The 21,909-nt window shown below is 52.1% G+C and overlaps 8 protein-coding genes across 8 annotated transcripts; 3 read left to right on the top strand and 5 right to left on the bottom strand.

Annotated features, from left to right (window-relative positions):
- Window positions 1-206: 206 nt before the first annotated feature.
- J4E93_003596 (uncharacterized protein) lies at window positions 207-1,756 on the top strand (the record flags this gene model as incomplete). Its single annotated transcript, XM_049341530.1, is given in 3 exon segments — window positions 207-296; window positions 400-693; window positions 707-1,756. The coding sequence occupies 3 exon segments, from the start codon at window positions 207-209 to the stop codon at window positions 1,754-1,756; spliced, it is 1,434 nt and encodes a 477-aa protein (XP_049201035.1).
- A 1,287-nt stretch (window positions 1,757-3,043) lies between these two features.
- J4E93_003595 (uncharacterized protein) lies at window positions 3,044-3,871 on the top strand (the record flags this gene model as incomplete). Its single annotated transcript, XM_049341529.1, has 2 exons — window positions 3,044-3,049; window positions 3,122-3,871. 2 exons carry the CDS (start codon window positions 3,044-3,046, stop codon window positions 3,869-3,871), a joined length of 756 nt encoding a protein of 251 aa, XP_049201034.1.
- A 445-nt stretch (window positions 3,872-4,316) lies between these two features.
- On the bottom strand, window positions 4,317-6,903 carry J4E93_003594 (uncharacterized protein; the record flags this gene model as incomplete). The annotated part of the gene is made up of 2 exons (XM_049341528.1): window positions 4,317-6,359; window positions 6,409-6,903. 2 exons carry the CDS (start codon window positions 6,901-6,903, stop codon window positions 4,317-4,319), a joined length of 2,538 nt encoding a protein of 845 aa, XP_049201033.1.
- Window positions 6,904-7,830: 927 nt separating this feature from the next.
- J4E93_003593 (uncharacterized protein) lies at window positions 7,831-9,130 on the bottom strand (the record flags this gene model as incomplete). The annotated part of the gene is made up of 4 exons (XM_049341527.1): window positions 7,831-7,928; window positions 7,981-8,635; window positions 8,702-8,944; window positions 8,996-9,130. 4 exons carry the CDS (start codon window positions 9,128-9,130, stop codon window positions 7,831-7,833), a joined length of 1,131 nt encoding a protein of 376 aa, XP_049201032.1.
- Window positions 9,131-10,419: 1,289 nt separating this feature from the next.
- J4E93_003592 (uncharacterized protein) lies at window positions 10,420-11,372 on the bottom strand (the record flags this gene model as incomplete). The annotated part of the gene is made up of 3 exons (XM_049341526.1): window positions 10,420-10,607; window positions 10,663-10,899; window positions 10,949-11,372. The coding sequence occupies 3 exons, from the start codon at window positions 11,370-11,372 to the stop codon at window positions 10,420-10,422; spliced, it is 849 nt and encodes a 282-aa protein (XP_049201031.1).
- An 856-nt stretch (window positions 11,373-12,228) lies between these two features.
- J4E93_003591 (uncharacterized protein) lies at window positions 12,229-14,972 on the top strand (the record flags this gene model as incomplete). The annotated part of the gene is made up of 4 exons (XM_049341525.1): window positions 12,229-12,298; window positions 12,348-12,366; window positions 12,414-12,465; window positions 12,513-14,972. The coding sequence occupies 4 exons, from the start codon at window positions 12,229-12,231 to the stop codon at window positions 14,970-14,972; spliced, it is 2,601 nt and encodes an 866-aa protein (XP_049201030.1).
- Window positions 14,973-16,418: 1,446 nt separating this feature from the next.
- Window positions 16,419-16,961, bottom strand: J4E93_003590 (uncharacterized protein; the record flags this gene model as incomplete). Its single annotated transcript, XM_049341524.1, has 3 exons — window positions 16,419-16,671; window positions 16,727-16,841; window positions 16,895-16,961. 3 exons carry the CDS (start codon window positions 16,959-16,961, stop codon window positions 16,419-16,421), a joined length of 435 nt encoding a protein of 144 aa, XP_049201029.1.
- Window positions 16,962-19,075: 2,114 nt separating this feature from the next.
- J4E93_003589 (uncharacterized protein) lies at window positions 19,076-19,837 on the bottom strand (the record flags this gene model as incomplete). The annotated part of the gene is made up of 2 exons (XM_049341523.1): window positions 19,076-19,533; window positions 19,591-19,837. 2 exons carry the CDS (start codon window positions 19,835-19,837, stop codon window positions 19,076-19,078), a joined length of 705 nt encoding a protein of 234 aa, XP_049201028.1.
- Between the last annotated feature and the right edge of the window lie 2,072 nt (window positions 19,838-21,909).

The raw sequence follows: 21,909 nt of genomic DNA, 5'->3' as shown, positions 1-21,909 counted from the left end.
AGATACCCATTATCAAGTTCCCAGCAATGAAACCAGCGCATCTCACCCCATCTTCTTTGCGCCTCAAGTTGACACGTGCCACGCTTCCATGCCACGTCTCTCTCACTGCGATGTCGCCACTAGATTATACTCGGCTACCTGAGGGCTTGCACTGTCAAACTTCTGTCGGTCTACTTCCAAGACTCCCAGTTCCCCGCCACGGCAAGATGAAGTCTTTTCCCATGATACTAGTCCGCGAATTCAACGGACGAGAGACCACCTACCGTGTTGCGGCCCGTCGAGCTCGCAACTACTGGGTATGTCGTCCCAGTTACTGATCTAGCATGCGCCGTATCTTACTTCCACATATGCCTTCGACATGGGCACTTGATCAGCGCCATCACATGCTAAAGCTCACAGGAATTCCTCGCGAATGTGCACAACATCTTCGTCAAGCCGTGGGAACGCTACAACGCGCATCTTCATTTCGACGGTCATGCTTGCGACGACCGGATAAGCCCCAGCGAATGGGATGCTGGAGGCTACTTCGATCCCGAATTCGTAGTGGACGGCAAACTGGTACTATATGTACACTTCGAACAGGTGGAACCACCACCAGAATCTAGCATGGACGCACACAATCCTTTTGAAGCGGAGGGAGAGGATAAGCTATGGTACCGGGGAACATATGGCGATCAGGGACTTCGAACGAAGGTAAATTCGCGAGGCGCTTGTTGAGAACTTGGTTGACACGATGCAGAGAAAGTTCACGGAAGACATCGAAGATTACCTCGGAGAATCGAAGAAAGATTCGTCTAAGCCCTTTCCAAAGGGATTGCCACACAAACCTTTCAATACAGAACCGGTCCTCAAGTCAACCTATACACTCAAGAGCACACTCGCGTTACCGGTTGCTGCCAATGAGGTGGTGACCGTAGATGACTCGAGCAGCAGTCATCATCTCGACACTGGCGTCGTGATTGGGCGCGCCCTCCCACAAAGCTGTCTCGATCCTAATGTTCGCCCTGTCGTTCGCGCCGTGATCAGCAAAGTCGGCGCTGTAGTCGCTTACATTCCCGCGAGATACTCAAAACGGAGCGCAATCAAAGGAGACATACAGATCGCGATGACGCACGTGGAATATACACCCGAGCTGGTCAAGTTTACCTTCGGCGAAGAGAGAACGCGAGCCATAAAAGCTATGGTCGAAGAGCGAAATGCACCTCACGACACGAGTACACCTCCAGATTCTGATCTCTCTACCGTGAGTCCGTCACTGCCGATCGTCCCTGAAGCTACCGCATCTGAGGTGTCATTCATCATCATCGATGATACGAAGCACCCAATCCTGCGCAAAGAAGGAGTCGTCATCGGCCATGCGAAGGAACACTGGTGTCTTACACCACACAAACGTCCTGCTGTTCGTGCAATGCTGAATAAGAAGAACAACGTCATTGCGTATATTCCCGCACGACACACTGGACATACGGACAGGAACGGTGAGATACAGATTCCGTTAAAGGACGTAAATCTCTCAAAGTCGCTCGTAGCATTGCCGCTGGGGAAGCTCTCTGACGCGATCAGAGCAATGATCAGGACGAAGAGGGAGACAAACGAGAAGTCTGTGGTGCATGGGTCAGGTGATCAAGAGAGAGACATGATGAAAAGGAGGAGAGCAGCAGAGACCAAGCAAGCTATCGCGACTGCCGCGAACGATGACGAAACAGACTCTTTTTCAGATTCTACAGACGTTCCCGAAGGCGGTGTTCAACACTGAGCGAAAGCCGCTTGACCGCATTTGGCCGCTGGATATATACAAAAGTCCTTCATTGCTAGGTACACAATCAAGTCACGAGCTTCTGATGTCATTCTACCCCCTCTCTTTCCCGTTTGTCGTTGCCTTTGCGTCCGTGTGACTTCCACTAGCAATCGCTACACGCACGCGCACAATATATATCTCTCAAAGAAATTCCAACTGCCTGCGCTATCTCTCCTTCGTAACTCAGCTCCTTATATATCCTCACCCACGTTCAATCACTCACCCCAATACTCACCACCGCGATTCGAGATGTCGGCCACCAGCCCTACCTTGATCGAAGTCAGAGACTTCGCCATTGGTCCAGACTTATACCGCCGACGCGCGTCTGACTTGAGCGACTGGGACAACCTCATTGAGTACACGTTTCACGCCTTCAACCGTGATGAACGCTATTTCAGACTACATTTCCATTTCTCTCGAGAAACACATTGTGTGGAGGACGAACTGTTGACGAAGGAGGACTGGAATGACGGTATCTATTTCGTCGGCGCCAACAGACTATTCTTTGCCCATTTCGTCACGAGGGCTCGACATGAACCTCGAGGTTACTACAAGAGGAAGGAACCTTCACCTTCACCAGTCAGCCCCACATCTGAGCCTGGATCGCCAGTAGTACCTTGGACTATGCCGCCGCTGCCTCCAATGAACGAGCAAGGAGTTTACGAGTACCCTCCGGCGAACGATCCACCCACTACACCTGCTCCCGCGCCTACGCGTCGTCCAGCGATACGTCCTGGAGGTGGACCTCGACGTGGACTTGCACGTGGACGCGGACGTGGACGCGCAACACAACCCGCTCAACGTCCACCACCTCGGCCAGTACCACCGCCGGCTCAACCTGTTCCAGCCGTCCGTCGACCAGCATCTCAGCGACCGAACACCAACTCGACCAATGTATACACCATTGGTCCACCAATACCGGCTGACCGATACCCAAATTCAAGGTACTTCTCCTCACCTTTCACCTTCATTCCCCTGCAGCCTGCTCCACCTCGACCACGAACACATGCTCAACAGTACAGGGCCCCACTTCCAAGTTTAGACATACCGGTACTCAGACCTGCGGCTGCGACATACACTCCGGCAGTACCCGTTCGCGCTCCTGTCGCGCCAATGTTGCCTCCCCGACCAGCTGTTCGCCAACCGGCTGGTAGGTCTCCTGCTCGTCAGCCGACTACAGGCAGCTCAAGCCATCAACCAATCGAGATATCATCTGCAGAGTCATCGTCAAGCTATGAATCTAGCATGGATGTAGACTCTGATGCGCACCTGAATGCTGCTGAACCCATTGCTCCACTACCACCACCGCCGTCGCCGCCGCAGGACGACGATAAAATGGAACTCTCCGACGACCCCATATCCGACTCGGACGCGCAAAACACTCCCCTGCCCCCACCAACATTCGATGAGGACGATGGCCTGCTGTCCCCCGTCGTCTGGCCGTCACCACAACCGCGACATGAAGGGCAAACAGAGGATGAGGAAGAAGACCTCACCCTCCAGTCCCCACTCTACCCAATTCCGGAATTTGAAGAGAGGCCAGATGATGAGCATGAAGATCTCACACTTCAATCTCCCCTATACCCAGGTCCAGAATTCGAAGAGAGGCCAATTAATGAGTACGAAGACCTTACCCTCCAATCTCCACTCTACTCCAACTCAGAGTTCGACCACCCACCAAACGATCAAGTCGAAGACGAGCAAATGTCCGTCGCCCCCACATCACCGGGATCAGGCGGCCTGTTCGTGCGAGACGAGACAGAAGCACAGAACTTTGAGGCGGCGCTGGCGTGGGAGGACGATGGTACGCAGCAGTCCGTCGTTGAGTCTGAGCTTGGGCAAGAGGAAAGGCCGAACAGTGAAGAGGGCGATGCGATGACATTTATAGCATCTCCTTCTGCTGCGCCTTCGTCGGCTGTACCTACTTCGGCGGGTACAGGGCTGTTTGTCTCTGACGGGAGTGAGACGAGGAATTTTGCCGGGGCTTTGGAGTGGGAAGAAGAGGGTGATGATGACGACGATGAGGAGATGACGGATGAAGGAGAGGGTGATGTGGAGGTTAGGAGGCGATAGAGGGTTGAAGAGGTTACGTTTGGTGTTTGAAGAAGTCAGTTGGGGACTACAAAAGATGTTTGCTTGTACAATTGGAATATTACACTGGGCCTTCGGGACTTCATCTACTCGTTATCGTTTCCTGTGTTTTTGTGTATTGAGTTGACGATCTCCGCGGTAATGTGAGTCGGCTACTACGAGTTTGTTGCCACTTGTGTATTCTTCATTGGGGTTTTCTCTTGTCGCCGTGTCATCGCATGTGCTGCACAGGAAAGAAGACATATCGCCGTTCCATAAGAAGAAGAAGCATAAATTCAGGTCATAAAGACGTCGAGGATACGTAATAGGGAATCATAAAGAAAACACAACCGAATCGAACGATACACCGATGCGACTCGTCCAATCGCCCAGCGCCAACAGCCAGCCACCTCTTCCTACCACCTCTTCCCACCACCATGTATCCACCTCAAGTATACACACTCTCAGTAAAAGAGTTAACCTGCAGCCCCCTCTCAGCCATATCCGCATTCTCCAAAAACTTCAACTGCATCCACACCAAATGCCCCTTGACACGGTCCAACTCCGCTCTAATCTCCTTAACAGGCCTAACCATGTCATACAAATGACCCTGCTTATGTTCCTTGTCTCCAGACGGGTTCGGCGTAAACTTGTCGTAGTCCTCAAACGTGAGGATATTGTCATCGGGATCAGCGTGAAACAGCGATCTGAACACCTCAGTGTTGGTAGTCGCGCGCTCGGTCCATTCGTCCCAGAGTTTGGGTGACAGAGGGTCAGAGACAAAGTCTGCTTCGGGGCCGGGCATGGGGTCGTTTGGCGAGTTCTCGCCAGGGGGCTGCGCGTTAGGGTCGTCGGCGGCGTTGAGGGCTTGAGGTGGGAGGAGGCCGAGATGTTCGCGCCATAAACTGCTGCGGAGTTCGTGGGCGAGTTTTGCGGCTTTGTAGGGCTTTCCGTCCATCTCAGTGTCGATTTCTGCGGTGTCTTGTAGGACGATGGAGAGTTCGGAGTCATGGAAGCCCAATTGGGAGCGGTCGTTGATGTTGGAGGATCCGCAGATTACGGTTTTGTCGTCGACGATGCAGATTTTGGCGTGGATGTAAAGCTCCTCTTGGAAGAAGTGCTCTTTCTCCTCTTCTTCTTCGCCCTCCCAAGCTTCCTCACTGGGCTTCTTTTCTGTAAGCATCGCGTCATCGGCAATCGAGTCTGGGTCAATAACACCACCCTGGTCACCCTTGCCCACATCTTCCTCCTCATCCATGTACGCTTTCCTCATCTCAGCGGCTTTGCGTCGTGCCTCGTCACCTCCCTCTTCCGGTGGCGCTTCCAGCTCGTCAATCTCAGCTGCTTCCAGATCCATGTACGACTTCCCGGACTTCTTCTCGCGCTCCTTAAGCGTGGGGGTGACATTAATACGGTCGTATGAACGAAGGTTGAAGAAGAAAATGTACTTTTTTGGATCGACACCAGCCTTTTTGATCTGTCCGAAGATGCTTTCTTCTCCTCGGCAGATACTCTTGAATTGATAGTCCATGATAGCTCGTGTTCCAGCAGCGGCCTGATCTCGCAGATCTCCCGCAAACCCCGGGATCGCTGGAATGACAATGACGATCTTGAAGTTGCGCTGCTCTTTAGCTGCTGAAACGATAGCGTCGACCATTGCAGCTCCGATCTGATTGTGGACAGGGCTCTGGTCGTGTTTACCCGTTGCCGTAATGAAAAACTGATTCTCAATGTAGACGTAGTGTTGCGCGTTACGGATGATCTCGCAGTATGCGTTCTGGATACTCTGCTCATGAGGATCAATGCCCATACTCCAGTCGCCACTACTTCTGACTAATTGCGCGTGTACAGTTCCACGGTTGTCGAGGTTCTTGCTGTTCAGCTGTGTGAGAGGATGGTGTACATATTGGCCAACAGGGAACTTGGGCCGTTGCACTCCGATCAGATCTTCGTCGGCGCCTTCACGTCCTTCCATGGTGAGCCAATCGTATCTTTCATCACGCTTGTATTTTTCTCGCTTCACGAAGTTCCATCGCAAGACGAAATGCTCAGCGATGTCGTAAACCGCTGGGCCAATGACACCCATTGCGACATCGTGCCACGGCATGCGACCGAATTCGAGCTTGTTCAGCTTGTTCGATTTCCAGTCATCAACGCTCTCAAAGTCCATGATACGGTTGTTGTTGTAGTCCTGACCCGGGAAGATTTGGTTTTGAACACCAGACGGGTGGGCATCGGCAAGCGGGTGCTGCTTGTCGTCCCATCGGCCGTAACACAAGTCCAGTCCACCGATAAAGGCCATGGCATAGTCGATGACGATGAACTTCTCGTGATGCGCCCAGTAGAACGTCATATCCGAAGCATTCTCGAAGACATTGTGGTCAGGATGTCTCATCACCTTGATGTTTCCGTACCCAGGTTCGCCTTCTTCAAACAGGCCCATGAGTGCCTTCTTGGTATGCTGACTGTTGCATGTGAGAGCCGCAGAAACCTGAGTAAGTATAAGCTGCTGTTTATTTGACGCAGATTGATGACCTCACCTCCTTGTACACAGAAATATAGATTTTCACACCAGCAGCTGCACGGCGCTTGAGCACTTGATCCAGTCGAAATTGCTGGTTATAGTAGGGAGGTCGCTTTAGGAAGAGCTCAGGGCTGAGCCACCAGTCCGCAATGTAGATGGTCTCTTTCGCCTGCTCCAATGCCTCGGCAACGGCCCAGAAGTAATCCCTACCATCGACATACCACTTCACCAAGTTGTTGTCGCGCTCTGGTGCGAAGCTATGGAAGCGGTGGTTCTCCGCGATCTTGCTCCTCTTGGCGTCCGTCTCCTTCTCATGCTCCTCGTCGTGGCGATGGTTGGCATTGAAGAGGTTGGTGAACTTGCCGATCTTATGCTTGATGTGCACAGCCTTAATATGCGCACCTCGTAACTTGGTGTGCTCGAGCTTTTGCTCAATCTCCTCAATCTTTTCAGAAGCGCGATGGTTGAAGGGGTGAAAGAGCTTCTTGAGGCCCTTTTCTTGGGAGGGCATGTTGACGACCGTGCGCAGCGATCAGCAATCGCGCGGGGTAGCGATGGTAGAGATGCTGAGGCTGGTGATGGAGGCTGAGGAGTGAGGCGTAGGCGACGGAGAGGCGATCGGTCGCGTGCACTGGTCTTGTACTGACCCACAGGGATGGAATAACCTGTATTCACTGTGCTGCACTTGGCAGGTAAATAGGCATGGCGCGATCTCAGCGGCCGGAGGAACCGATTGGTGACGTCATTGGCGGCTAGCCTTTCCGAGCAATAGCCATCATGCACCTCCCTCAAGCGTCCATCGCAGCTGAGGCTACCATCAGCCCGGGGGCTGGGAATAACGACCCGACAGCGATCCAGCACCGGGTTCCTGATGCCACTACCATAGCACTACAAGAAGCTTATCTCCTCGGTAAAACCAATTCATCAGATTCAGCATGCGCGACATCATGACCGTGGAAGTTATTTTTACCCCGCGTAATCGGCCCTCCGGCTGCTTCATCCCACCACTTCCGAAACTAAGCGCGTCCGCGCGGCAGAAAAGACTAGTATGCAGCGCATCAGCTGAGAGAAAAGTCTGATGGACTGGGAGCTTTGACAGGAACCGAAAGAAAAGGTTGTACTACAATACATATTGTCAGAAAGTGTGGGATTCGATGGTACTACATATGAATATCTACGATAAAGAGTCATGGCAACATTCAGAGCCATGATACAGCAGTAATCGCGTCAGTTCGCCGAAAGCCTCCGACAAACCACATCTTACATCAATGCTCATCCAGCATTGCTTCCAGTACAGTCTTAGTCGTGAAGTCGTGAGTCGTAAATCGTGAATCGTGAGCCTCAGGATGGCCATCCCAAAGACCGTTCTCGAGACGCTGCACTCCAAGTAATCAAGAAACCAGAAAGAAATTAGGCGATGGCTGTTGCAGAACGCCCATCACTCAGCAGGAACAACGACCGGCCAACCATCTTGCCAATCAACGTAGTTGTATCCAAAGTAGAAATGCTCAGCGTCATAGCTGATACTCGGGCGAACTGCATCAACGTTAGCTTGATCCAAACACATCATTACCAGGTTTTTACTTACCATAGTGATAGTACATCACAGTCCTCCCGTTCTCAGGGTTGACCATAACACCCTGTCCACCAGGCGCATAGACATCGCCATGGCTAGCGAGAATCGTCGTACCGCCATTCTCCTCGAGACAACTCTTTCCTTCCTGATCATAGAAAGGCCCAGTAGGAACTTCCGAGCGACAGACAACAACGTGATAGACCTGACCCTCAGGAGCAAGACCTCCTGGAGTTTCTGGCGTATTGCAACACATGCCCACGCTGTAGAACATGTAGTAAAAGTCCTTTTCTTTCCACATGATAGCGCCCTCAGCAACCGTAGCCCCGTAAGTACTATTCCGCACCATATTATTGATGCGGTTATTCTGCTCGGCCCACCCGCCAAAAGCCATGAGGTCGTCGTGCGGGTAAAGCTCGACTTGGAAGATGTCGTCCCAGAAGGAGCCGAAGGTGAAGTAGATGGGGTCTTTGGGCGTCTCTTGGAAGACAAAGGGGTCGATGAGGTTGTACTTGTCGGATAGGGGGAGGCCGATATCCCCGTGGTCTTGCCAGCTACCGGGTTCGAGGGACCGCGATGTTGCGACGCCGATGGAGGAGTTTTGGAGGCCGATTCGGGAGACGGAGTAGTGGCAGTAGAAGGTGTCGCCTCGTTTCATTACTGAAGGTGCCTGTTTTCGAAAGTTAGAAAGATCCTTGATAGATCAAGATTCAGTACATGGATAAAGTGGACTTACCCAGATGTCTTGATCCGGATGAACCTGGATGCTGGTACCGTTGTGTAACAACGCGCCTTCATATTGCCAAGGCCCTCCCAGGGATGGTGCACTGGCAATGGCGATGTTGCCGCTAGTCGAGAAGCGCCAGTATTTATCCTTCTCAAATATGACACTAGGGTCGTGAATCCAAGAGCAGTTGCCCTTACATGGCTCGGGGTCGGGATAGTAACCATCAGTTGTAGGACTGCCAGCTTGAGGGTCCTGAGGTTTAGGATTTGGATATGGATTTGGATTTGGTTCAGGGCGCGGTACAGGAACTGGATTTGCGGTTGCGCTCTGTGTGAGGAACGGAATGAATGTAGCGCTGGTGATCAGGAGCGCAGTAAGGAGTGCAGTCGTAAATCTTGCCGGTCCCGAGTCTCGGATGGTGTTTCCAAAGCGCCTCATGATCGAAGATGGATAGTAGTAACAAGTATTGAATGCTCTGGGTGTCGAAGAAATAGAAACTCAATCGCAGACTTTATACGAAAAAGGTGAAGTACGTCAGGGGTCACGAACCGACACTTGGAGTTGAAGGCAGCTTCGTTTGCAACCACAATAGAGGGCTGCTGGAGCTGCCTGTTTCTGACGCTCACGATGTAAACGGCGGTGGGATTGGCTTCGAAAGGTGTAGTTCTCGTGACCAGGGTACATGTAAAGGTTGTATAATGTGAGCGGGGATTGGTCGGCGGAAGTCTGGTGCGAGCCCCCGCGACCACCTTTCATTGTGTGAAGAGCGCATAATTCCATCATGGGACGCATTTTCTCGAACTAGGAAAGTCAGATGTGCTCTTCAAGCCCCCGAGCTTCGGCCTCGTATATACAGCGGTGAGGGAGTGGTGGCAAGCAAAGCCTAGGCCGGTAGCAGTACCCCGTCCGCGATGGAGCGCATGAAGAGAGTCGTGTGACATCGTCGAGTGTGCTTTCTTTCGAGCATCGTGGACCTATGGTCTGTAAGCACGCAATACTTGGAGGTCGTGTACGTATTCGGATGCGTGAAGTGCCGATACTGTCACGATCTCTGCGACACCGTTGGCCGATGTACCGCTTGAGTAGTACAAGTGATGTCAGGGGCTGTTCCCTCTCTTGGTTTTGTGCGCTGGAGATGCGATCTTTGCGGACTAGTTTCGATTCGTTGCCTTATTTGGTACCGGAATTTGAGTGGAACGTTGCTCCACCAGATCCAGTGGCCGCCATTGCAGCCGAACGATCGCCAAACGTTTCATTTGCTCCGCGATGCTGGTATTGCCACATGGAAGTCCTTAGTTCTCGATAATGACACCACTGATCGTCATTAGTATGCTATGTGGTCGTATTGACACGTACCGGACTTGAGTCAAACCTTCTGGTCGGGCGCAACGTGGCAACATCCACAACATCGTCGCCGTGTGACGATACATCTTCTTGCAGCCAATCCTTTCCATCCTGCATTCCGAAGTAAACATATCGAGGTATACTTCTGTTGTTACATATTGTAGCATCGAGGGTATCAGTATTAGTGGAAGGTAGACATCCTTACTGCAGTATCATTGAGCAAGACATATATATCGAAATGCAGATCTGCAAGTGCAGTGTAGTGTTGGAACGAATCCTGTTATTCGGCATTGGTCGTGCAAAGGCTCTACACGAGAACCACACATTTGTCTACTTGCCTCTTTCGGGTTTGCGTTCTTGTTCTACCTGCTCCTTTCCGGTACCTAGTTGGGCGCCTTGTAGCCTTCGACGTCGGTGCTGTTACTCCATTTCTCAAACTTCTTGACACTTTCGTTGTAAGTTTCAAGCTTCTTGTTGAGAAGGCTGTACGCGTCGGTCCCAACAACGCATCGGATAGGCGGGTCGTCCATGACGGCCAAGTCGTAGAACACCTTGGCAGCCTTAGCCGGGTCTATGAGGAGATTGTTAGCAGTCGTCCGGTGTGTAACAGTTTGACCATGACGTACCTCCTGCTTGAGAGCCATGGCGCCCTTCGGCCTGCTTCTTGGGATCGACGTGTGAGTAGGCTGGGTTCGATACTTCGCCGAAGTCCATACTGCGGCCTGACCAGTCGGTTCGGAAACCACCGGGCTCGATGCAGGTGAACTTGATTCCCCACTCGGGCTTCACTTCTTTCGAAATGGCCTCTGTGAATCCTTCAACGGCCCATTTGCTGGCACAGTAGATGGAGAAATTAGGAACACCTAGTGACAATCAGCAGTGAACACAAGAATGGAACACATTCAAGCTCACCAATCTGACCGCCGATTGACGTCACTTGCTGGATGACACCTCCAGACTTCAAGTCTCGCATAGTCTCCATAGCCTTTCTCGTTACGTCAATCAGGCCAAAGAAGTTGATCTCCATCTGTTGTCTGATTTGCTTTTCCGACAAGGTCTCAAAGGGCCCGTTCAGGCCGTATCCGGCATTGTTGCAAACCACGTCGATCTTCTTGAACTTCTTGATAGCCGCATCGAACGCATTGTCGATGGATTCTTTCTTGGTCACGTCAAGATCCACGAGCAGACTGTTGGAATCGTTGGCACCCTCGAAAGATAGCTTGGAAGAGTTGCGTGCGGTAGCGACAACGTAGTCGCCCTTTTGCAAAACAACCTTGACGAATTCCTCGCCAAAGCCAGTGGAGCAGCCGGTGATGAGGAAAACGCGGGGCGCCATAGTGATAGTGCTTAGATGAGACTTTAAGAAGTGGGTGTTCAAAATGATATGAAAACGTTGCGATACGCCTCTCTGTCGTTGCAGTGGCTCTTCATATACCTTAAGGATAGACGACGTCAAGTGCCGCCAGTATCATTACGTCAGAAACCATCAAAGGTAAGCGTACGGTGTTAGCGGAGTTGGACCGGCAGCGACTAAGGACGAGCGAGTCGCTCTAGATCTGCCATATACCATGTTGGCGACATCTGCAGACCCGCGACGGTAGCTTGTTCGGGATCATGGTGGGTGACGTCGGCCTACAGGGCAATGGTATCTCCGGCTAGGACCGTTGTGCATCTGCTCCACATGCCGTATTCATGATGCTTCGAGATAGCATTGCTGGGAGAATGTATTCAAAGCGTTGAGAAGCGCTGAAGATACTTCGCCGAGATGAAGCGTTGAATCGATGTGAAGCTGTTGTTGCCACGACCGCACCTTCTCGTTACGGGGGTTTGGAAGGCTGCTCACAGAAGATGGCAGAACGTGCCCAATCAGTAAAGTGAATGCAATAACAAAGACGCGGAGAAAACAAGCCATGCAGAACTGCAAGCACTTGCGCGTAGAGGGTGGAAACGACTGATTGATGGCAGGCTGAAAGAGGATGGTTAATGGGAAGGAACGCGTGACGGAAAGAGACTAGCGTCGACGCGAATTGGTGTCGCGCGCGAAACTGGTGCCCCTCGAAGCCCTCACCGCAGCAACAGCGCCAAACAATACACCCTTCATATACCCACTTCGAATACCCCCGCTTACGCTGCATAAACGTTCTTTTTGCAGCGATTGGTCACTCTCGGGACAGAGAGTCACATAATATACCATGGCCGAGGTCATCAGAGACGAGGAGGTGCGCAGGCGCGTGCGTCTTGCGCAAGAGTTCCTCGACCCAGGTATGCCAGGCAGACTCTTGAAACGATCCCAATACTAATTATGGTACAGATGATGTCTCCAGACGAAGGTATGCAGCAGCCATCTATCCCATAGAGCGCGCACTGACCGCTCCAGCTACCGCGCAGACATTCTGGTGATGCTCAATCGAGGACTACGAAGACTTACAGTAGGTGTTGTATACTATAAGCGTTTACACATACTTACTGTATCCAGGTCAGTATAGACGAGATACGCTCACATAACCGCGAACTCGCCGATGGCCTCCTCAACTCACCCTTCGAATTCACAGAAGCCTTCGACCGCGCCCTCAAAGACGTCGTCCGCACATTCACCGACCGACCCAAGTCCGAGACAAGCGACGATGTGGTATACTACTGCGCGTATATCGGCAGCTTCGGCGAGTACTCGTGCAACCCGCGTACTCTGGGCTCAAACCAGCTGAACCACATGGTGTCGCTCGAGGGAATCGTCACAAAGACGTCTCTTGTGCGGCCCAAGGTTGTCAAGAGCGTGCACTACAACGAGAACAAGCAAAAGTTCCATTCGCGAGAGTACAGAGATCAGACCATGACCACGGGCGCTGCGAGTACGAGCGTCTACCCGACCGACGACGGCGAGGGCAACCCACTCGTCACCGAGTACGGCTACTGCATCTACCGTGACCACCAGACCATTTCCATCCAAGAAATGCCTGAGCGTGCCCCTGCTGGTCAGCTACCGCGCTCCGTCGATGTCATCTTGGACGATGACTTGGTAGATCGTGTGAAGCCGGGAGACCGCATACAGATGGTCGGCATATACCGCTCACTCGGTAATCGCAACGCTGGTGCTGGGAGCTCGACTTTCCGCACCCTGATCCTAGCGAACAACGTTATCCTCCTCTCTTCCAAGTCCGGCGGTGGCATTGCCCAGGTTTCTATCACCGATACCGATATCCGCAACATCAACAAAATATCAAAGAACAGGCGCGTCTTCGAACTCCTGTCGCAATCACTGGCCCCGTCCATCTACGGACACGACTACATCAAGAAGGCAATTCTGCTGCTTCTTTTGGGAGGACAAGAGAAGAACCTCGAGAACGGTACCCATTTGAGGGGAGACATCAACATTCTCATGGTCGGTGATCCCTCGACGGCCAAGTCGCAACTGTTGCGTTTCGTTCTGAATACCGCCCCACTTGCCATTGCCACGACTGGTCGTGGTTCGTCTGGTGTCGGTCTCACGGCAGCCGTTACATCAGACAAGGAGACGGGCGAGCGGCGTCTCGAGGCTGGTGCCATGGTTCTCGCTGACCGTGGTGTCGTCTGTATCGATGAATTCGACAAGATGTCCGATGTCGATCGTGTAGCTATCCACGAAGTTATGGAGCAACAGACCGTTACTATCGCCAAAGCCGGTATTCACACATCGCTCAATGCTCGTTGCAGTGTCATCGCAGCTGCCAACCCCATCTTCGGCCAATACGATATCCACAAGGACCCGCATCGCAACATCGCTCTTCCAGATTCTCTGCTATCGCGTTTCGATTTGCTGTTCGTTGTAACAGACGACATCGAAGATGCACGCGACCGTCAAATCTCTGAGCATGTCCTACGCATGCACCGTTACCGCCAGCCTGGTACTGAGGAGGGCGCACCGGTCCGTGAGGAGGGATCTCAGCTGCTTGGTGTCGGTCTTGAGACTGACGCTGATGCCAACCGACCCACGGAAGTCTACGAGAAGTTCAACCCCATGTTGCACTCCGGCGTTACAATCACCGTTGGACGTGGCTCAAACCGAAGGACTGAAGTCCTCAGCATACCCTTCATCAAGAAGTACATTCAATATGCTAAGCGCGAGAAGCCAATCCTCACTAAAGGTGCTGCGGATCATATCGTGGCAACATACTCTGCACTACGAAACGACGAGCTAGACGCGGGTACCCGCCGTACTTCCCCCATCACCGCACGTACTCTCGAAACACTCATCCGTCTTTCCACCGCCCACGCAAAGGCTCGTTTGTCGAAGCGGGTAGAGCAGAAGGATGCAGACGTCGCAGAACAGATCCTCCGTTTCGCGCTATTCAAAGAGGTTGTCGAGGACGACCGCCGCAAGCGAAGACGGACGGTCCGCGATCCAGACGCTATGTCTACAGACGGAGAATCGTCCGGTGGCGACGACGAGGACGGTGACGAGCAAGAAGCCACGCAATCTCGCCGCACTGGTGGGCCATCGACCCGTAGCCAACGTACAGAGACCACGCGCACTCCTGCAGCCGAAGAGGAAGGCGGCGAAGAAGAAGACAACGAGGACCTTTACAATGTCACGCCGAGGACCCAACGCACGACTAACCGTACACAATCCTCCCGTGCCGGTCAATCGTCACAAGTCAGCGCTGCCTCTTCACAACCCGAATCGCAACTACCCGCGACACAAACCGAGTCGCAGGAATCGCAAGGCATCACACCGGCACGTCTGCAGGTGTTCCAAACAGCACTTGGCCAGCTCATCGACGGTCCGCTATTTGCCAACGATGCTGCGGATGTGGAGCCGCTTGTTGCCGCTGTGAACGCAAGACTCGGTGGTGGTAACGGACGTGAAGCCTTTGACGAAGACGAGGCTGAGAAGGCACTTGAAGCTCTTAGCGAGAGGAACAAGATCATGTACTCTGGAGGTATTGTGTATAAGATTTAGGAAGCTTGGCTTGAGATTGGATACACGATCGAATGTGGACATGATGCGATGATTATCGATTTTGCGGTCTGCCAGAATTCCCACGGCGTTTTATTAGGACTCAGATTAACAAGCGCGATATAACGATTCTTGACTGCAATCTCTGAGAATCCTTCCATATAAGCCCCATCAAGCGTTGAGATCCGAGTCTCGTCCGTAACCCCTGATCATTTCTCTTCACGACATTTTCCGCCGGTTAGGCAAGACACATTTATGGACTAGAACGCCCGGCGGCCGACAACAACGACAAGGGTTCTAGCAAATAGATGCCGAACGAGAGATGCCGAAATAACATTAGGCATCCCAGCACCAGGCACCCTGGATACAAAGGGAGACTGTATGTCGGTCCTTTAAAGTCTGGCTTGACCTCTGTGCTTGTAGGCTGATGAATTTTGAACAACTCCGCAAATTAACGTATTACCAGCCATGCGCCTCATCATCCCTTTCTTCATTTTGTTCACATCCGTCACCACACACGCCGAACCTGACACACGCGTATGCTACGACTCATCCAACTCAATCGCACCAAACCACCACCCCTGCATCTCACCAACAACACAATCCATCTCGCACTGCTGCTCAACCACCGACACCTGCCTCGGCGACACCCTCTGCCTGAGCCAATTCGGCACTCTCTACGTGGGCAGCTGCACGATCAAAGACTGGAAGGACGGCGCGAACGGAAAAGGGTCGTGTCCTAAATACTGCGCCAATGAGGGAAACGACATCGGTCTGTGCAGTTGGAACAAAGGCTGGGAATTTTGCTGCGGTTTGCTAGGGAAAGGGAGTGAGGAGTGTTGTAAGGGGGAGAGGTTCAAGTTGGATGGGAATACGACGAATGAGTTTGTGGTTCAGAGACCTTGGAGTGTGGATGCTGTGTCTGAGGGAAGCGCTTCTTCATCTTCGACTCCGAATCCGACTGCATCGGAGGTTTCGTCGCAATGCCCTACTCTCCCCGCCAACGCAACCGATCACGGCAGTAGCGAAGATGACAAGATTCCCGTCTCCCAGATTGGTCTTGGTGTTGGCCTCGGCATACCTCTGCTCATTGCGCTTGGTCTGCTGTTTTGGGAGAACAGGAAAAGAGGGCTTGCGGAAGCGAGGTTGGAGATGTCTCGAGGCGATTTGCTGGTCGGGCATGCGGGGTATGCAGCTTCGAATGAAGGCAAGCATGACGAGTATGTGGGTGTTGAGAGCCACGAGGTCGATGGGCTGGGACAAAAGAATGAGCTGTCGTCTGAAAGACCACTGTATGAGTTAGCGCATGGTGGCAGATAGCTTTCATGATACATAATGTATGATGCCTACGGCAAGGGTGGATATGCAACGAAAAGAAGGTTGTCAATGTTTATTTCATTCATTGGTCATATCCTCATCTCTTTGTACATGCCAGCATGCCCTGTTCCTTTATACAGCAGAGTCCTGCTTAGCGAACTGCCTCGCAAGCGCCTCGATGCTATCCACAATCCTCTTGAACTCATCCTTCTGCTCTCCAGCAAGTTCTCCGCCATCCATAGCGGCATCGTCGTCCTGGTTACCCCACTGAATCTCCATTGTGTTGAAGTCGACCTTGGTGTCTAGGCCGTAGACGTCCTTGCTGGGGTGCGAAGGGAAACCGCGGAGTGTAGAGATGAGAGACATGAGCTCCTTGACGTCGTCTCTGCCATGGAGTTAGTAAAGGGACTTTGGTATGAAGGGGGCTGTGAAGAGCGTACTGTGGTACATCGCCCTTCTTCTCTGATGACTTGGAGTTGCCGTTGTAGTTGGACATGCGGATGCTGGCTGGGCGGTTGGGCTCGCCGATGACCTCGATCATGTGTGTGGGTGCACCTGTGCATCATGTCAGTACGAAAGCTGTGTTCATTGCACATCAACAAACTTACCGGAGAAGGGCTTGCTGAGGACAACCTGGAATTCTCCAGAAGGCGGGGGTGCGACCATGCGAGGCATTTTGATATGTAGTTTGTGTAGTCTGGTCTAAGAGGTATCGAGAAATTTGAAGCTTTCGAGTTACAAAGTGCGTAACTTGATAATTGTTTCAATTGGAGGTGGTAGATGAAGTTTCAAGCGGGGTACAAAAGCGTGGTGAGGGGAGGTTTTGTAGCAAATGCCATATGCCATCATCGCATGCAGGTACCCACACTAGTTTCGTTCTTGATGTCATGATGAATCGCGGCTGCCGATGTGGACCGCGAAAGTTTCCCTTTCTTTTCTCCACCTTTTGCGATGAGCCGTCTGAATGGCGATGCAACGGGAATGTTGGTGCTCAGATTCTGCAGGCGGTTTTGCTCGAGATCGTGTGTTGTCGCGTCGTCGCTTGACGCGTGAACACGAGGTATGACATCACCAGCCCTTCGCATGTCTCTACCCAACTTCGACACGCATTGGCTCGTTTCAATGCCTCTTTCTCGGAGGCACCGTCTCGACATCATGCAGGAGCAACTTCCCAAGCCTGTTCTAGCTGCATCAAAGAAGCTCGGTCCGACGAATCTCTACAGCCTCTCCACATTGAACGACTGCTTTACCATCTCGATCAAATATCCCGGGCTCGTTTGGCTGACCTTGACTGGACAGCACAAGCTTCAAGATCATATCAGCCAGCTCTTTCGGAAGTTTCTTACCCACAGCTAGATACACGTTGAGCTTCGTCTCAGTGTACGCATGTCTCTGTAGAAAATCAAGTACCACCGCAGTATTAACACGAACACATCCTCTGCCTCTTCCTATTCGAGCGCTTTCTCTAGACGTGGAAACGTGATCGCAGAGATGATAATGATTGCAGAAGCGGCGAATAGACTGGCAAAGATAGGCCGCGTCGGGCTGTCGTGCTTGCGCGTCACCATTGTCTCTGCGAGGAGCTTTGCGCTGTCGTTTTGTCGACTGCAGAATGTTTCTCAGTATTTTATCGATTTGACGATTCGCGTTCTGGTGGGCCTCATTGGAGAAGAATGGAGAAGATCCATGCAGGCAGTCGAGTTTGGCATAGACGCAAAGGTCCAGTGCTGGTAGCTCGCCGTCCTCAGCGACAGTAATGTGTTCAATCACGGCCAGCATTCGCGGAAAGAAGACGGTTCTGAATACGTGCTGATGTCTCTCCAAGCGCTCATTCTGAGAGTAGATTTTCGAACGATGCAACGCCGTGCGCATTCTGTCTTTAAGATAGCCAGCACATACTTTGGCATTCCGTGGTGGATGTGCCTGAAGTAGCTCTGAGAAATCTTCATGCATGATGTCTGTAATTGAGCGCAAAGAGTAAGCAGAGAATTGTTTGCGCAAAGAAGCATCACACTCACCAACGGAAAATGGATCTTCGTTAGACCGGCCATCGCAAGGCGACAGCAGCAGTTGTTCGAGCGTTGGAGCATCGAGGGAGGCAGTGCCACGTAACTGTCTAAAAGGCTGCCATAGTTTGAGTTTGAAAGCACGATAGGCAACGGTCTTTCGAAAGGTGTAAGGAATTCGCTGCTCGCTGACGTCTAGCTCTTTTTGCGTCGGGCCCCAGGTTGGCGTCATCGTCCCGACTAGCTGTTCGTTTATGGGTATGTAAACACCCATCATTTTCGGGCGCGTGTTACATCGAGACCTTGACCAAAGTGTGTGCAGCCAAGTATGAGTGGTGGTGAGATTTTAGCACGACCCTTGATCGTTGGCGTCGACCGTGCCGCAATGCTGCACAGGGCAACTAAGCTGATTTGAGACTCCTTGATATTTCACCTCGCAAAGTCTTAAGTTTGCTGCAACGTCTTGTTGCAGGCCTGTTAGTGTTATGTTGAGAGCAGTGCCGCGTTGTCGATACAAACAGCGGGGTATGGGCTGTCGTGAAGCGCGCTAGCTTGAATGGCAGCCAGTAAAGTTAACATTACCAGACCATGAATACATGCGCAACTCGGTGTTCCTAGACCAAGCGATAGACTTTGTGACCGCTCCAAGCCACTCAATGTTATGACTAAATTACGGAACTGGTAGTCGTTGACCATTGGGTATATTGAATTTGAACTGGACCTGTCTCACACTCGTGGCTTCCACCTTACCACCAACCTACGGCCAATCATAGTGAGCTTATCTCAAATGATTTTCGCCTTGCCAGTTGACGGTTCATCTTCCTGTGCTATCGCACCTTCATTCCCATCGCCCTCGACCTTTCCTGGCTTCGCAAAGGCAGCACCAAGCAGATGAACCGGGTTGTTCATCCTTGTCATCATAAGGTAGAGCAGAGTAAGTCCTGTGACAACGACTTCGTCTCTCAGAGCCTCCGTAACCTCCTCTTCTGTCTTCTCAAAGTAGAAGTTTCCGACTTGCTTCATCGCCCACAAATTGACACTGAACTTGGCGATAGATTCCTGGGTCGCGGAGTTTATGCACACGAAATCCCAGACTTTCATGGTGGAGTTGGCTGTCCAGGTGATAGGGACGCCATCAAGCGCTTGCGAGAGGTAGTTGTACTTGGTCTTCCAGCGTTTCAGTGGCTTCAGGATGACTTCTTGGCCATGAATGATGCAATCGCCGCTGATAGAGAAACTGTCTAAACGTGGGAGTACTGAGTCAGTGTGCCTCTTAAATCTAATATAGTCAGACTTACGAATGGTGCCTTTGGCGATGATGGCCTGATCTGACGCGCGCTCGAAGCGCAACTGCGGCTTTGCAGGGCGGAAATGCTGCACGTAGAGCGGTGTGAGCTGTTGACCAGCGCCTTTTGAAGCTACTATGTTGCGGAACTTCGACCAGGCAAAGTCGACTTGGAGAGTGAGACCGCTTGGGGAAAGAGGGCTTATGGGCTCAACGGGCTCAACGGGCTCTTGCGCTGCCCTTTCTGACGATGGTGACATGTTGGGAGGGAGTTCAGTATGGGTGAAGATGATGTGCTAGTAGATGCGTACTCGTTCGATGTTGGAATATGGAAGACAAGCCGTAAAACGGAAATTTTCGTTATATGAATCGATAACTATCAAAGCGCGGTAGCCCGGGGGTGGTCAAACGGTGAGGTGAAGGTGAAGACGCGCACTTTCGAAAAGGGAAATGCAAACACGCACTAGATGTGATTTCGACGTGCGTGATATATGTATTCGAGCGTAGTGTCAGAATCGTGCGGTCGTATGCCTTGCTTAGCCACTCTTCTGGCCTTGGACGCCTTACCATGCCTCAATATTTCCTGGGACGGAATAGTGCTTAGCAGCACATGACGAAGTAATACAGCGCAGCACATCTTCAATGCCGACAAGAGTATATGAACATTCTTATAAATGCTCAGCTGAGTCAACGCAGAATGTCTATGGCTGATCTGGTTGTCAATAAAACCTATGTGGATGGACAGCTGGTGGAAAGAGGTTGGGAGTGCAGCTATACAGTGCAAGTGGGCCCCACTTAGGCGAGATGTCGTCATAGCTCACGGCCACCACTCCGTTGACATCCACACCCCACTCAGCATGTCAGCATCTCCACGCTCGCAACAAAAAGAATGATTCTCAGTGTGCTGTATGGCAGGCTGTGAAAGAGTTATGAAGATCTCGGGGTGCCTATCAGCCGTAACACATACGGCCGGTCGAAGCAGCCCAAGCGCGGGATGCACCGCAGACGGGAATTACACTCCCCACTCCCCCAGCATTCTCGGCCGGCTACCAACCAGTACAGCACAATGACCTGCTCGCAGGTATCGCATCGGTTTCAATACACTTCGGGATCCTTCGTAGCAAGAAAGGAGCTTGTCGACCATCCTGCATGACACCGCCTCTTCCAGACTTCGACCGGCGTCATTACTCCACGCGAGGAAGATCTTCAGCAGGTATCGTGAGTAACTTAGTGGGATGTCTTCCCCCGACGGCTCAGACAGCAGTTTCGAGGCGGCTTCGAAGCGGCTCGCTTCTAACGCTGCGCTGTTTGAGTGATTCGGCAATACGGCAACAGATGCCCTCTCGCAGTGCGAACCACAATTCTCGATCACTAAAACACACCAAACGATCGTGGTCTCACAGATTAATCAATGATGTTAGAGTACTTGGCTGTATCGCCGGGCGCACTGAGCCTCCATCCCGCTCGCGTCAAGGCATTGTTACCCGCATGATGTGCAGCGCGGCAACAAAGAGACCCAAGTATCGCCCAGTTCTGCCAACAAAGATGAGTGCTTCTTTTAGCTGGGCCTATCGCGCGTCCAGAGAAAATCAAAATGCTGGGCGATACTCATAATCTCCCACGCCTACAATGGGTGACGATTACTGATGATGCTCGTGCGGACGCGTCCCCAAGCCAAGTGTCGATCGGGATGCCACAGCTGCAGGACAAAGATCTACAAAGGAGGCTCTGCTGTTGCGTTGTCGCAATGCACAACATCACTACTGGATGTCGCTTCATTGCCTAGCCAGGGTTTGTTCTGTATTTGGCACAGCGGACTTGGCGGACTTGGCAGGGAAACTCTGTGCAGGGCCACTCATCTCCGCCAAATCGAGAAGCCCGTCGGCAATGTCATGTTGAGACGCTTGCCGAGCCGCAATGCTCACAGCCGGACAAAAGAACCTGCGCCGTTCTGTGTTCCTCATTTGCGCCAATCACTACGAACAAGGTCAACCTGTCTCAACAGCTCCTGTGTCTCAACCTTGAATGTTTCCCCGACGTCCACAGGTGTAACATGACAGGGTCAAAGGGAGCCTTAAGGCGGAAAGTCCCACACGTCGCGTTCGAAGCTAGCGCTACAGGAGAGCTTGGCACCATCCGCCGTAGTCCATTCACCGCTTGGCTCCGGTCGTAAGCCTCCTAATGGCGGGAGTGGCTGCTAAGCCAAGAATGTCCTGGCGGCTGCTGTTTCAAGTCAACGAAGTGCATTGTGTCCGTGACGCGTGTAAAGATATGAAGTAACAAGGCTCAGCACCCAAGAACTTGGAAATCGAGGCTGGCATTCCCTATCACT

Source organism: Alternaria ventricosa (genome assembly GCF_023758065.1).
Source record: "Alternaria ventricosa strain BMP 2768 chromosome Unknown scaffold_5, whole genome shotgun sequence".
Taxonomy (NCBI): Eukaryota; Fungi; Ascomycota; class Dothideomycetes; order Pleosporales; family Pleosporaceae; genus Alternaria; species Alternaria ventricosa.
This window is presented reverse-complemented; position numbering and strand designations above follow the sequence as displayed.